Source organism: Acartia tonsa, chromosome 11, assembly GCF_053477335.1.
Source record: "Acartia tonsa isolate MP-2025a chromosome 11, ASM5347733v1, whole genome shotgun sequence".
Taxonomy (NCBI): Eukaryota; Metazoa; Arthropoda; class Copepoda; order Calanoida; family Acartiidae; genus Acartia; species Acartia tonsa.
In genome coordinates, this window is record NC_137270.1 from 14,024,796 (window position 1) to 14,041,589 (window position 16,794).

Below are 16,794 nucleotides of genomic sequence, written 5' to 3' on the forward strand. Positions count from 1 at the left end.
CATGTACATTGTACTTTCTCTTACAAATGTTCATTGTGTACATATATATTTGTATTTCAGATAGATAGTCCACCTCTGGATATATTTACCTCACTCAGTGATAATAGAGTGACTGTGATAAAATGACCATCACCAGAATCAGTAGCTGAATCCTGTCCGCGATCTGACTGTTGTACCTTCTGCGTCTACCATCCTGGCAGAAGGCCAGGTCATCACCCAGTGTTGATCTGACCTGTCATTGCAACACGATCAGGTAGTGACTTTATTTGACGCTTACATTCTTAAATTTATTACATTTTTAATTTTAAAGAAAGGATAATGTTTTAGGACTTGATTATAGAAATGTTTTGCTTATAACATTTACTTTGTTGTCATAGGAATCAGTATTCCATAAATCAGATCATTATATTACATAAAAAGTTACAAAAAAAGTTAATAAATAGTTAATAAATCAACAAGTTTAAAATCAACGTACGGACATTCTGGTAATGATTATAGAGTTGCTACGCTTTCTTAATCGTACCTAACTACTACAGCAAACACTAAACAAAGTTTTAAATCGTTAGGACAATTCTAACATGCTTAAATTAACAAAAAAAAACTATCCGTTCCTGACGGACAGACCTATCCCAATTATAGAAAAGCTTCGCCTTGAAAGTAATAAATTAACTTTCTAATGGAGACATAGCACAAGGGGGGGAGGGGGGCAATTTTTAGGTTATGCACCATCAATGTAAAATGTTTTTAGAAACACATAAACAAACAAATATATGACAATTTTATTTATTTTACAAATTTTCCAACTAAACTAATAACAATGATGCCAAGTTGGATTCCAACACCAGAAAGAAAGTTTCAGTAGGTAATTGTATCTAAAAACAGAATTTTACATTTTTGAATAGGGAACCTAAGTTTTGTAAATAAATCCATAATTTAAATTATTTAATTCACAACATGCAGAGTATTCCTAAATCTGGACCCCCCTTGCAAAGATGTAAACAAAAAAATATATCAACAAAGTACAAATAAGAGAAAGATACAAGGTTTTTTTTATCATACAAAATGTTATTTAGTAAATCCAATAAAATTAAACATTATAAATCTTACTTGAATAAAAATGGAAATTCTTCTGCATATAAGCTTTCTCCAGCATAATGTTCAATATAAGGTTTGGAAAGGCAGGTATGATACTCTAAGTTTTGTTCTTCAATTATCCAAAAAACTGGCTAGAGAAATAAAACAGCTATAAGAAATCATTTTTGATTAATTGTTTTAGATATTTAGTCGAAATGTGAACACAGTAAAAGTATCGGACTGATTATGACGCAACCAAAAAAATTAGCCAATGAGAGGCCATTATTGACCAATGGTAAAATTTATAGTGGCCTCTCATCGGCTAATTTTTTTTTTACGTCATAATCAGTCCGACACTTTTACTGTGTTCCAAAATGTTGTCAAATCAAAAAAAATTACCATATAATTGTACAGACATGGGAGCATATACACCTAAGTAAATTAAATATTGGTAATATTAGATACATAAACAACCAATACATGATAGTTTTACACACTTTAAAATATCATAAATAAATACTTTGTTGATCCTAAATTTTTTTGTTACCAATTTAAATCTAACAAGGATGACAACATCCATAAAAGCGAAGCACTGAAACGGTAGGACAAACGGACATTAACACTTGTATAGTATCTGAACTGAAAAATCGGAACATAAATGTATAAATGTCGAATCAAAATTGTAGGTAAATTTGTAGGATAATGTCTATGGACATACTTACATTTTTGGACTTGATTATAGAGTTGCTTCGCTTATAATATTGTTCTTTGTTGTCCCAGGAATCAATATACCAAAAATCAGATCAAACGGATAATTAAAACACTTGAAAATTTGTTGTTAAAAAAGTAGAAAAATCAACATGTTTAAAATGGACGTACGGACATTCTGGTAATGAATATAGAGTTGCTACGCTTTCTAAATCGTACCCAACTACTACAGGAATCATCATGCAAAGTTTGAAATCGATAGAACAATTCTAACATGCCTAAATTAACGAATAAAAGCTATCTATCTCGGACGGACGTACGGACGGACGGACGGACCGACCCTAATTATAGAAAAGCTTCGCTTTTAATAAGATTGCAACTTTTCAAATTAAATATCGTGTTTAAATTTCCTACCTTCTCTGGGTGTTTGTATCTCATCAGGTGATAACCTCCCTAAAAGTAAAATATTTAATTCACATATAAATTTGGCTTTCATAAAACAGAAATCTTGCTTATTTTTATACATTTAATGTTTAAGATTTTATGAGCATTTGATGATATAAGTTATTCTCCCATTATAGCTTTTAAAGTCCTGATTTCTGGACTGATTTGAAGAAGAATAAAGGTCTAGCTGTATAGTTTTAGGACCCAAAAAAACGATTGGAGCAATCCATAATAGCATAGGATTTATCTTAACATGATTAATATATTAAAAATTACATCAAGATTTATGGTGTGCAGAGTTATAAAATTTAATGTTAAATTACTATGGAAGAAATACATTTTCAGATAAATGGCAATTAAAATCCTTATTAGTATTATAAAAGGTAACTACTTCACTATCATTAAAAAGTTTTGTTAATATTAGTGATTATGACTGACCTTATTGTTTAATGCATCAGACAACCAACTGGAACCTTTATTTGAACAAACTTTTCCTGGAAGTCTTTAGTTATTATGTGGTGTCAGGCCAAGATATGATCCTATGACCTTTGCCACAACAAATTGATATGCTATGTGTTTCATGACAGTCATGAGTTTTAATTCACATTTATAAAAGATACAACCCGAAATTTTGATGCCAGACTAGACTGTGTGAACTTATACCTGATCAGTCATTGGGATATAGCCAAACTCTTGTTTCATCTTGTTAAAATATTCTGGAGCAATTATTTCAGGTTGTGCCCGCAGTTTTTCAATATCCAATAACAGTAATCCACCATTTAAAGCCTATAGATAAATATAGTGATGATATTTTTATTACTTCTTGATAAACCCTACTAATGCAAAACATTTTAAGGAAAGCACTAAATGCAGGCAAACCTGGCAGTTTCACCCAGGTAAAGATAATTATTAAACAATTTAAATGATAGTTTTAATATGATTTTTAATGAACAGGCATTGTCTTTTTATTATAGGTTATTAAACTACCTGATAAGGTCCTGTCTGTCCAAAACTTGAAGAACTAACTTTTGCTAGATATTTCAAAGATCTAATGCCGTGGGCTTCACTCCTATCCTTTGCTAAGCCAAATATTTCTTGTCTAAGAATAAAATAAAAATCAATCTTTTGCCTTATAATTCAAGCAATATTGTCAAAAGAATTTTTGTTATTTATTTTAGTCCAAAAACAGATAATTATGAATTCAATATATTCAGTATTGTTTATAATAAATACCTGTTCATTTGATTAAACTGATCATGTAACAAGCCTATATCAACCCTATAAAAATAAATAAAAAAAACTAAAATTTTCCTAATTTTTGTAAGACATAACTTTATATTAAACTTTTTAAAGAATTCCACCAACCTTAAGCGCATATCAATATCAAGACGAATGATTTTCTTTATGAATTTTGGAAATTCATGCATTATCAGGAACTGAATGTAGAAATTATCCTGAAAAAAAAATATTTTAAAATTAATGATTTTATAACAAACATGATACATAAAGCACTTTTTATACTCTGAGCAAAAGACAACATTTTAACATTAAAACCATTTTTTAAGCAAAGATTTTCCATACAATCTGCCCATCTATTTGTCAATAACGGATAGCTCTTAACATTAATCTTTGCATATTTATCTGTTAGTTTCAAAATTTGTGTGATGACAATAAGGTACAATTTAGACATGGTAGCAATTGTTACCAAAAAGCCTGTATCCATTTGATATTTTAAAATAATGATTCCTTGGATTACAAGTTATTATATTATAAGCAAAGCATCTCTAAAATAAAGTCCTAAAAATTTTGGGAAATTTTGCAACAAATTCAAACAAAATTTGTTTAAACTTTGAAATAAATATTTTGCTTTTTAACCCCTTCCCTAATTCTATCTAGGAAACGAGAAGAGATATCAAGATACACTCAAGGTTGTTAAAAGCGAAGCTTTTCTATAATTAGGGTAGGTCCGTCCGTACGTCCGTCCGTCCGTCCGAGATAGATAGCTTTTATTCGTTAATTTAGGCATGTTAGAATTGTCCTATCGATTTCAAACTTTGCATGATGATTCTTGTAGTATTTAGGTACGAATTAGAAAGCGTAGCAACTCTATAATCATTACCAGAATGTCCGTATGTACATTTTAAACATGTTGATTTTTCTACTTTTTTAACAACAAATTTTTATATGATCTAATTATCCGTTTGATCTGATTTTTGGTATATTGATTCCTAGGACAACAAAGAACAATATTATAAGCGAAGCAACTCTATAATTAAGTCCTAAAAATGTTAGTATGTCCATAAACATTATCCTGTATCAAGCAGTTTTTCAACAAATTTACTTACAATTTTGCTTCAACTCTTGTACTTTTATATTCTGATTATTCAGTTTAGACACTATACAAGTGTTAATGTCCGTTTGTCCTACCGTTTCAGTGCTTCGCTTTTATGGATGTTGTCATCCTTGTTTTTTTAAAAATTCATGAAGATTGGAATTAATTTTATGGCACAGTGATTTATCATTAAAAAAGGAGATAACAATAGAAAACCTAAAAATATAAATTATGCTTGAATTTTCTCAATCAATTAGCTTTATGGTAACTTTTGCAATTAAAAAACTTTAATCTTTCACAGAATAAAATTAAATGAACCCTGAATTTTTAGTAATGATTATAAAGATTTCCTCCCTTATAAATTGTGAGTAACTTACAGTGAATCACCATGCAAGTTTGAAATTGACTATTCTAATATGCCTTAATTAACTATAAGAGCTATCCGTTAAGGCAGGATGTAAAGAACAGATGATTCTAATAAATACTTAAAAATTGATTGTGTTTAATTACACTTGCAATTCTTAAATCATTGTTTACAGAGTTAATACTTTTAAAAAATTATTCCTGAGTTTTTAATTAGTGGTTGTATATATAAGTATAGAATAGTAACACCTTCATCACTTTACAAATTAAGATATTATTTTGAGTCTAGATAGATAACAAAATAAAGGAAATAATGTCTTTGTTCATCACCATTGATTGATCCAGGTAGAAAACAAAATGATACCAATTGATATCTTGATGGACATGCCCAAGAGCTTTGAATCCTGAAAATTGTCAAAGGTATCACAGAAAAAAACTGGGTTTAAGGTTTTGGACAAACTAACATTTACACTTTAAGGTTTTAGAACTGGTTGATCAGAATATAAGCAAAATTGTAAATAAAACCTGCTGTGATTGGTTGCTTAGCTGGGCATTTTTATTGTAAAAATATAATTAGTTACTAGAAACCTACAGACACCCTTACTCAAAAATTACTATACATTAAAGTTAATATTAGAAAATTATATATTAGAAAATCTTAGACTTAATAGATTGCCAACTATTGAGAGGGAAAAAGAAAACAACAAGAAAAAAAGAGAAGTGAGTACATATTATTTAGTGAACTTTGCTTGAAACAGCAAAAGAAATTTGAACAGGAAAATTTTTTTTAAATTTAAAAATCATGCTAAAACATGATTTAGAATTCATATCAGAGGCTTAAATAATTGTAATATCGCAAACTTTGTAATCTTTTCACATTTTAACTATAATAATCAAGATTGTAGAAAGAGACATTTCATCTAATATGTATGTACATTATTTATTATATTTTGAATATCTTTAATTCTCACCTTTGCACATTCATAATCTCATTGACTGAAATAGAATTCATATCAATTTAATATTAATACATTATAGTGACTTCTCTCCTATCATCTAAGGATTCCTGTGTCTTTTTGTTTTTACAATTATTTTTAAAATGGTGATGCTACACAAAATAGTGTATAAGTTGTCCAGGCCAATTATTAGACTCCTCTCTAAAACAATTGGCCTCCCTGTTTTCAAGGTCCACACAAACATACATAAACCTTTCTACTTTTTAGGTCTTAAGGTTGCCATATTTTAATATTTTTCTCATGTATAGTTTGGAAATTGATTAATATCTGCTGGATTAGAACCGGTTCCCAGTCATACTTAAAAATCATGAAAAGCTTCCTATTACAGACAATTTTCTTGAATATTAAAATGAAAAGTCATAACATTTATACCAGTATTGTTAACTTGGTTTTTGTTTACCTCATGGCTAACAAAAATTGGTTTTAATGTTATTATTTTCAATTTTGATATCTGCAGAAAACTGAATGTAACCCAAAGTGATAAATAACTAATCTTTCTAATTTTTGCTTAACAACTAAATATGGTTAAAATACTATTCTAAAACAATAATTAAATTGTTTGCTTGTTTTTATGTATATTCAATTCATACCTGTTATATTGCCAAATAAAGTTACAGCTTCATCTATATCAAGAACTTCAACATTTTCTTGAGGACACAAGATTTTGCTGTACAAATCTGATACAATAATAAGTTGGAAATTGCTAGGATGTTTAAGGCTAGGAGTAAAATTAAAATGCTTGGGTTCTAAGATGAAGACATTGGCTGATTTAAAGGCAAAAAAATATCTATGAAATTGTAATGGTAATTAAAAGGAATAAAGAAGGACCAATACCTAATATTTTCCTATACTTTTGTTGAAAAAACTCAATAGAAACATACTGCATCTTAAACCTAAAAAAATCATATGTAAGTGTTTTGTAAATATATCATAACCTTATATATTTTAATAATTGAATTGTCCTTATACAAGAAGAATCATAAATTTAAATATAACCATAACAAAAAAAACTTTATTTTTAAAGATTTTATTTGTATAATTTTACCTAGGAAATCTCCAGTTTTTATTTATAAATTTTCTATCTTTATAAAATAGTTTGTTGTGAAGTACTCTTCCAATAGATTCATTAACTATCTTATTCATAATATCCTGCAATAAAATAAGATGTTGGAATTAATGGTTTAGATGTCATGTAAATAAATGATATCCTTGAAGGAATATAATCATAATTTAGTTTGAATTTACCTTGCTTTTTTCATCTGTTACAAAGATAAAATTTATTGGAGTTCCAGTACTTTCAACAAATATGGAAAACAAAAATCTACCAAGATGTCTTTTCAACCTCCTTAAAATGTTTTTAAATGTCTTTAATGATAATGAAAACTATAAAAGATATTAGTTTTCGTTTTTTTGTTGTTGTTGTAATAGGTATCAAGAAATTAACAAAAATTAACACAAAACTGTAAGTCAATGTAAACTTATTAGAAAAATCCTAAAATGTTAAAATTCTAATAAACTTTAAACAGATAATCAATTAGAGTTAAATCAAAATTATTGTTATTTCTTGCATATTTTTTATTTTTACAATATATCTATCTATGATATATTACAGGGCATTTAATGTCAATTAATTGTTAAAGTAATAAAAAATAAGAATAATTTTGATAAAACTTCCTTATATCTGTTTATAGAAAATGTATTAACATAGTAAATTTCCTTCTTTCTGGCTTACAGCACCAACAACATGTAGCTAATACCAAGCTTAAGCCCCTTTTTAACAATCTAAGGAAAGGGAGAAAGAGCCCCTAGATTAGATTAGATTAGTTACAAAATTTTCATACTTTTCAAATGGTGTAATTATGCAACTTTAATTGGAAAATAAATTTGTATTCATCAAGACATGTACCTTTTTTACATTTTCATGTCCTAGTACTGTAATTGCAATTTGTAAGTGTAATTAAGCAACTTTGTCATTAATTTTGTTTTAATATTTGTTTTGGTTTAGAGATTATTAGAGGCAGTTATATAAGAAACCCCACTTTCAAAATAAGGTTAATAATGATATCTAATATTTTCCTACTTTAACCAAATTCATCAATATCATTAATATAGAATTGATGAAAATATTTACTTTACCTTATTACTTTTTCCTCGTCAGAATTTGGTGAAATGTGAAATAATAAAAGAAGGTGAACAAAATCATCACCAGCATTTTCTATGCTTCCTGGGAAATCAAGTATATCTACAATTGTAAGTATAACATATAATTAATGTTTTTTTTCTGTAGTCTTTTTATAGTATTAAGTGAGAAAAAAACTTTCCTCCTGACCCCGAAAAATAACAAGGGGATCATGGAAAGAAAACAAAACAGTAGGTATTATTATATTTTTGTAGTAGCTTTTCTTCCTATCAAAAACTACATTATAGATAATATTGTTGGGCACACAAATATACAAATAACATACATATTTACCTGTTCCAGCAATAATTTCTGAATTATTTACAATAGAACAATTTTCAGGTAAAGAAAATTCACTCAAGTTTAAAAAAATTAAGGCAAGAAACAGCATTTTAATTTTCATCTGAAATAAAAAGAAAATGGTAGATGAAAACCAAGAATAAGATATTAGAAATGTTTGCTATATAGGATTACTACTGAATTAAACTGAATTAATAACAATGATGCCACGTTGGATCCCAACACCACAAGGACAGTTTTAGTAGGTTCTTGTATCTAAAACAGAATTGATTATAATTGTTGAAGTTCTGGGGCTGGGAAAATGACATTGAATGCCATCTAAGGTATTTGCTATTTTTATTGTGTTTTAGGTACAGACACACAATTTTTTCAACGTGTTCAACGTCCCCCCCCTATTATCTCAGTTCCTATTAGAGCTAGAGGGCTAAAAAATTTTTGTGCAAGTCCACTGTTTGATGATGAATTTCCAACCTTAAAGGGACTGTAAACGAGAAAATTTCTCATCAGATTATCAAACCTTAACATCATCTCAATTATATAATCTCAAAGATAGGGCAAAACTGTCTCTCGTTTCCTTAAAAAAACGATTTTTATTATGGCCAAGATTGGGGAAAAAATTTCCGGACTATATAAATGTGCAGTTAATTGTCTTTTTTTCCTTCTATAGCTAAAACTAAACTTTTTGACATAGTTCTCTATTTTTCCTAACGGTTAAGCTGACTTTTAATATAATCCTTGCTTTAAACAAATGTATAGTTACTTAGAAATTGATAATGTAAGCAAAAATTTTTATTGAAAATCAAATAAAATAACAAAGCTAGAAACAGGTTTTTTTATTAGTATCCAAGTAACTTTAGTTGGCCCATCTCTCGCCCACCTTTAATTACAAAGAAGGCATCTTAACTTTTTTTTATAGCTAGCCGGTTCTTTTAGTAAGTAGTAGATGTAAAATTTTTCATAGAATTCAGATATGCAATTGTTTTTTTTGTAGACCTCTTATTTTTTAAGTAATTTATGTTTTAAAAAAAAAAATTAAGTCGATTTTAATTCAGATATGCAATCGGTTTTTTTGTAGACCTCTTATTTTTTAAGTAATTTAAGTTTTTTTTTTAATTAAGTCGATTTTAAGGTACTAAAACGCAAAAAAAAAGGAAGAAAATGGCCATTATGAACAAAAATAGTAAGATCTTTAATTTGACACCTTACTTTTTGAATTTTGTCAGGTAATTATTGAAAAAATTGATTTTTTTAAACCCACAAGAATAAAAACTTTGAACTTAATTTTATCATTACACAGGTAAAAAAAATATGGGTTCACATATACCTTTAGAATTAGAAAAATATTACGAATCCATTGTAAGCAAAATTGAAAAAAAGTAAAAAAATAAAAAATAAAAAAAATGGCCTATTATATTTTTTTGTACAGGCAACACTTTCTTCATCCCCTAATTACCCCCTCTTTACCCCCTTCTCATTTTTATTCTCAATTCAAGAAATTAGATGGTTGCCTCTATAATATAATATAATATTTTCATATAATTCCTTTTATTGTAGTTTATATACTATAATGTAAACTTTTTATTTAAATGTTGCTTAGAATGGATTTGTAATATTTTTCTCATTCTAACAGTATATATAACGCCTATTTCTTATGCCTGGGTAATGATAAAATTAAGTTCTAAGTTTTTATTCTCGTGGGTTTAAAAAAATCAATTTTTTCAATAATTACCTGACAGAATTGAAAAAGTAAGGTGTCAAATTAAAGATCTTACTATTTTTGTTCATAATGGCCATTTTCTTTCTTTTTTTTGTTGCATTTTAGTACTTTAAAATCGACTTAATTAAAAAAAAAACTTAAATTACTTAAAAAATAAGAGGTCTACAAAAAAACCGATTGCATATCTGAATTCTATGGAAAAATTTACATCTACCACTTACTAAAAGAACCGGCTAGCTATAAAAAAAAGTTAAGACGCCTTCTTTGTAAATAATAAAGGTGCAATATTTCTTTTTAAACAGTCTGATAAAAGTGTAAACTAACTCTCCTAAGGGGGCTATTTATTGTCCAACACAATAAAAAAGGATATAATTATTAAGAGATATAAGTTTTCCAGAATTGTAATGTAGGGAGTAGATTTGAAATCTGCATCAAATTTTAAGGATTTTTTATAAAATTCGTTTTTTGTATAATTCTTTATCTAAAAGCGGAAATACAAAGTAAGTTAATTAATTTTGGCATCCGTGATTGGTGGATTTAAAAAATCTGCGCTCTGATTGGATGTCGTACATCATTCAACCAATTAGAGCGCAGGTAGTTTAAAATCCACCTATCCTATTGGTTAAAATTAATTAACTTAAAATGTATTTCCGCTTTTAGATAAAGAATTTTACAAAAAACGAATTTTATAAAAAATCCTTAAAATTTGATGCAGATTTTAAATCTACTCCCTACATTAAAATTCCGGAAAACTTATATCCCTTAATAATTATTTTAAATAACCTCTGAGATTCAACCCTTTGTAGACAGAGAGGTATTTTTTTGTCAATATTACGAATTTGAAATAGAACTAAATTACCTAATTACTACGTTATTAAAAAACTAATTGGCAATTTCATATCATAGAATAAATCCTTAAGTAAATCATAAGAAACAAAAACGTTCAGATTTTCCCTGTTTTTTCCTTTTTTCCTCCCAAAATACCATAAAATCAAGGCATTATTCCTGCATAGTTTTGTTGATAGGACGTTTTTGGTTGATCAGAGTAATGAAATGTGGTTAGAAAATGTTAAGATTTAAGTAAGTCAAAGTCAATTTTCGGTTCCTTCACCCTTTTATTCAACAACCTTTGTTTTTAGGTCCTTTTTTACTTAAAAATTTTTAACAGCTGTAATTTTCTTATTTTTGAAGCTAGAAGAAAATTTTTTTGCAGAAAATGTTTATCTTTATGTAAATTTTATATTAGAAATATCAAAATATAAATTTTAGCAATTGGCGGTCGGCGGGTAAATGGCAGTGAATCTTTATGAAATTTTAATACGTTATGTAGACATGTAAGAAAAGATTAAGTTTAAAATCTAAAGTCTCTAAGTCAAAAATTGCGGCCACAGGCGCCTATAAAAATTTCTGGAGACCTGGAGAATCAAGAAATGCAGGATCATACCTGGAACGTGAAATCGACTTGAACACCTGTATTAATATGAGGATGTATATATATACAGGATATATTAGTATTTTTTAAAGATAAAATGCTTTGTTTAAGTCCAAACAATATTTTTGCTCTTAACCTGGATGACCCTGCCAGGTTTGCTAGCATCCTGGGCCCGCCAGGATGGAGAAATTCAAAAAATTCCAACTCTCAGTTACGTGTTATACCCATACTTAAAAAGTCTCGCAGTTTGGGCTCTTTAACTTTCACACACAGAAAATGAGATAGAAAAAAACGACCGTTAAGGGTTAATATATTCATAAGGACAGGATAAATGCTTGAAAAGGACTGTCTAAATTAGACTTAGAATTATGAATATCTATTAGATTTTAAGCATAAATTGGCTTCAGCAACCTTAACGAATATATTTGCAATTTTTAACAATTAATTAATTAATTATTACAAATACCAAATTATAGTATTTACTTACCTAACTAGAATAGAGTCTGCAAGTATATTTTCTCCTGCAAAATGTTGAATGTATGGCTTAGAGAGGCAGGTATGATAATCCAAGATATGTGGTTCATACTCTTCACTAGCAAAAACTTCCTAAAGTTATTAGATCTGTTTTATAATCAAGAGAAAAGGACAAAAAAAATTATTTCATAAATTATAAGATATAGATAAAAAACATTTACAATTTCATTTCTAAAATTGTAAAGAAAAAGAAATAAGGTGAATTGAGAAAAATACAAAAATGAGATATATTTACCATATAATTGTATTGACATGGGATCATATACACCTAAATAAGTAAATTAAATATTGGCAATATCATATTAGACACTTTTTGAAGTATAAAATGACAGTTTTAATCATATCTAATTTAGTACTTTTAAATTGATTAAGAAGCTAAGACAGTTCTTATAGTGTCTATGTATATTTCTCAAATATTTTACAGAATTTTGTTTTTCTACTAAGTATTTTGTTTTACCTTCTCAGGATGTTTGTAACTGATCAAGTGATAGCCTCCCTGAAATTAAATATAAAAACAACATTGATAAATAATTAATATACAATGACAATAATATAAAAAAAGATTCTTGTTTGCTCTTGTGGTAGGGCGGGAGCAAATGCATTGTAGAGACGCTCCGCACCCCAAATGATTCTCTAATTGTTATGTACAGTTGTAAGATAGCTAAAAATCAGGGAGTAAGGGAGGGGACAATGGATCGAATATTCAATTTTTAAGGAGTCTCAGACTTTGGGGACTGGCTTAAAGGGAATGTGCACAAATACAGCAGATTCTTACTGATTTTGGGGACTTGCGCATCAATGCCCCGCTAACTAGCTGAGCTAGTTTTGAATATGCAGACAGAAAAGTTTGTTATTTATCGCTGGTTTTAACAAATATTTTTTCCCAAGAAAATGTCTTTTCATGTATAGAAACTCTACTGTGATATTTATGTATTAAATAATCTAAGAACCGCTTGAATTTAGGGGTCAATTATAAATATATCAGAAGGGTTGAGGTAGTTCTAAACAAGATTTTTCTAGTGATTAATTACAGAATGTTTACTACATTGTAATGTGTGGATACTTTAATTTTCAAGTAAATGATTTTTTTCTTAGAACTAATTTTGTTCTAAATTAGGTTACCATGATCCCTTTCCATTTTTGGTAAAAATTTCTTGATAAATCTGGTTTTTATTGCTTTTCAGCGAACCCTCTTAAATTGAATTAATTGCCCATTGTCCCCTCCCTTACTCCCTGGCTAAAAATAGAATGTTGATAACAAACAGTGTCTATTGTTATCACCAGTCAAGCCTACTGAGGGAAGGGGGGATGTCTCCCCCCAACCATCTAAGGAGCCTTTCCCCAGCTTTGACTCTACACCGCCACTGCGACAACCCCGTCCTACCCCCTCATCACCGTGACTACCAGGCTCACCCTGTTAGACTATAATTTGCTTTTTTTTTTTGCTAAAGGTATCATATGTTAAAATTTTTATATTTACTATGAATCCAGAGATGTAATGCAAATGTTCTAATCCAACTTAAACTGTTTTTAACCTATTTTTAAAACATATATCGAAAATATACTATGACACCAGTAGAAATAAACTGCAGAGCCTAAATTTGAATTAAGTCCCCAATAAACTTTTTTGAGGGGATTTAAAAATTAATTTTACTGTTGCTGTGGTCTTTTTTGATCAGAGCAAAAGGTCTTTTTTTATTTGGGTAAAATTCGTAGCTTTTAGAGTGTTTTGCTTCATATATATAGTATTCTGGTATAGAGTAAAATTAGGCCTTTTGATTTCATCTCAATTAATTCATTAAAAACTTAATTCTTTACAATATATCAATGAATTAACTTTATCGTGCTTGTTTTCCATCACTTATTTAAAACACAAAAAAATTGGCTGTAAAGGGTTAAATAGTGAAAGATGACAACAAACGTTTACGCAATACAACAAATTTTTTTTTGTCAAATATACAAATATGATAAAATATAAGATTATTCAAACTTATTTTTTTTAAATATTTTTAAAAAGCATGTATCTTTTATGTGTATAGTTTTCATTCTTTTCATTTTAATTAAATAAAAAATATTTAACTACATTGGAAATAAGTCACTTTGTAAAAACACTCTTTTTTGAATTGTAAAAAACTGAAATGAAACAAGACTTTTAATTGGTTCAGACTTCAGAATAATATGTTTTATTTTAATGTTAAATTTCTTCTATATAAATTATTGTTTTAGAAAAAAATTATTTGCATCGAACAGAGTAGAGTTTTTATTATTGTATTGATATAATCTGAATCACATCAAATTGTTCTGTAAGAAACAATTTAACCCCAAACTAAAAAATGCTTTTGCTTCCATCAAAATGATCACAGCAACATATAAAATTGATTTTTAAATCCCCCAAAAAAAGTTTATTGGGGACTTAATTCAAATTTGGGCTCTGCAGTCTGATTCTACTGGTGTCATAGTATATTTTTGATATATGATAAAAAAATAGGTTAAAAACAGTTTAAACTATATTTATACCTGAACATTCATTGTAATATAGCCAAATTCCTCTTTCAACTTATGCATATATTCTGGAGCAATTATTTCAGGTTGTGATCTTAGTTTTTCAATATCAAACAACGTTACTCCACTGTTTAAAGCCTAATAAGAAAAAAACATCAAAAAAATCATATATGGTTTTGAGTTCAAATCCTAAAATAATGTTATAATTGATTAAACTACCTGATGAGGCCCTGTCTGACCAAAACTTGAAGTATTAGCTTTCGCCAAATAATTCCAAGCTCTAAGTTTGTTGAGACCAATCCAGTCCCCAGGCCAGTCCTTTTGTAAGCCAAATATTTCATTTCTATACATTATAAGTTTAAACAAATATTGCCATATTCAATTTTATATTTATTTCCAAATTTCATTCTTATAAAAATAAAGATTATGAAAAGACTAAACTTAATAAACCTGTTCATTAAATTAAACTGATCATGTAACATTCCTATATCAATCCTAAAACATTTAATAAAAGTAATTATATGATGTCTTTTTCATATTTTGTAAAAGACCTGTTAAAAATTTCTACTAACCTTAAACGTATGTCAATATCAATCCTGATAATTTTTCTTATGAACTTTGGTAATTCATTCACTATTACAAACTGAATGTAAAAAGAATCCTGAAAAAAATGATAAAAAGGATTACATGGTAATGAGTTGGTTTTTAAAAAACAGGATAGAATGTGTCATGATATAGTTTTAAGATATAATGGTAACCTTTATGATTAAAAGGACATTGGGTATTTAAAGAAAAGGTTACTACTTCTTTCAGTTACTTTAGACATGACAAATTTATCTTGATTATTTCTTATAAAAATGCAATTTTAAAATCTTATTATGCATAATATATTCATTGCCAGAAAGTACTTTTGAAAGCATCATCTTGGTGAATAACAATAATAGGCCAATTATTATAAATTTCATTCACATTTGTGTCTTTTATCTAAGAATTTTTTAATAGTTACTGTCAATCTATAATTAGAATCAGGCATATTTGACATAAAACATTTAAAATAAAATTACCTTCCGATATCTTGGTGGACAAAATGAAGAGCTATGAAGTTGAACTCTGTAAATTATAAGTGAATAAAACACATATAAAACATAAAATGACTTTTTGAAATATGAGTAATGATCATTTTTTCAATTAAATTTAAATTAAAGATTTATAAAAAAAAACAGCAGACAAATTTTAACATTTTTTTACTTTTAAAAACTTCTATATTCTATCAACTTTTAATGATGTTTTTTGAGACCTAAAAACAACAAGAAATATTTTAGCCTCCCTCATCCGACATCCCCATTCCTCAATCCTCATAAATATTTAGGGTTAATAAGAAAACCTATAATTCTGGCTCAGGCACTTTTTGAATAGAATTTTAATAATTAGCTCATCAATAAATTTCAAGCTTTCTATAATTAGAATATGTTTGTATTTCCATCTATACATCCAAATTGAATGTATGTATGTATTTCATTAATTTAACTATCGATATACAATTTATGATAATAATATAAGATAAGGTATGAATAGTTTATGGTACACGGATAGTAGAGCTTAGTACACCTCTTTTAGTACATGGCAATACTGGTAGAGGTTTTACTACTAACTCGATTTTGATTAGTATTTAGGGGTGTAAAAACCCCCTGGAGATATGATTGCAAAATTAAATGTGACTTAACTGGTGGTTATCATGTAGTTATATTGAAGTTATAAGTGTAGTTATATTGTAGTTATAAATGTAGTTATATTGAAATTTTGTAAGTAAAAAAATTGTAGAAATAATGAATGTCATTTAGGAGTTCTAAAATGTAAAAATATGCTGATTTGTATGTTTAGAAGAAAATTATGCGGATTGTATCATAAAAAAAGATTTGTATTGGGATATTTAGAAGGAAGCTACTCTATATTTAGATGTCTAAATTGTTTGCAGCTATGGTTTATTAGAATGGATGTGGTGGCCGTTTAGGATACGGTAATTTGGTTTGCAGATGTTTATATTGCTGACATTTTTGTTAAATCATCTATACAATATTGACACCCATCATTCATTAAGCATAATCTAAAGATTAATTTTGGGAGACCTTTGTAATAGAAAATGCTAACCCTACTACCTAGCTAGCAAAATTCTGCCACTAGGCCATTGTTGTC

At 28.0% G+C, this 16,794-nt stretch overlaps 2 protein-coding genes and 1 long non-coding RNA gene across 3 annotated transcripts; all 3 read right to left on the reverse strand.

Annotated features, from left to right (window-relative positions):
• Positions 1-823: 823 nt before the first annotated feature.
• On the reverse strand, positions 824-1,504 carry LOC145332830 (uncharacterized). Its single transcript, XR_013884335.1, has 3 exons — positions 1,474-1,504; positions 1,108-1,226; positions 824-872 (listed from the first exon to the last, which is right to left on the reverse strand). It is a non-coding gene; the product is annotated as an uncharacterized LOC145332830 (long non-coding RNA).
• A 1,379-nt stretch (positions 1,505-2,883) lies between these two features.
• Positions 2,884-3,949, reverse strand: LOC145331131 (xyloside xylosyltransferase 1-like). Its single transcript, XM_080175759.1, has 5 exons — positions 3,932-3,949; positions 3,592-3,680; positions 3,460-3,504; positions 3,214-3,325; positions 2,884-3,012 (listed from the first exon to the last, which is right to left on the reverse strand). Exons 1-5 carry the CDS (start codon positions 3,947-3,949, stop codon positions 2,884-2,886), a joined length of 393 nt encoding a protein of 130 aa, XP_080031885.1.
• A 4,606-nt stretch (positions 3,950-8,555) lies between these two features.
• Positions 8,556-15,701, reverse strand: LOC145332412 (uncharacterized). The gene is made up of 8 exons (XM_080177410.1): positions 15,666-15,701; positions 15,052-15,262; positions 14,821-14,944; positions 14,617-14,739; positions 12,557-12,595; positions 12,335-12,367; positions 12,053-12,171; positions 8,556-8,671 (listed from the first exon to the last, which is right to left on the reverse strand). The coding sequence occupies exons 2-8, from the start codon at positions 15,081-15,083 to the stop codon at positions 8,608-8,610; spliced, it is 534 nt and encodes a 177-aa protein (XP_080033536.1). The 5' UTR covers positions 15,084-15,262; positions 15,666-15,701; the 3' UTR covers positions 8,556-8,607.
• Positions 15,702-16,794: the final 1,093 nt, after the last annotated feature.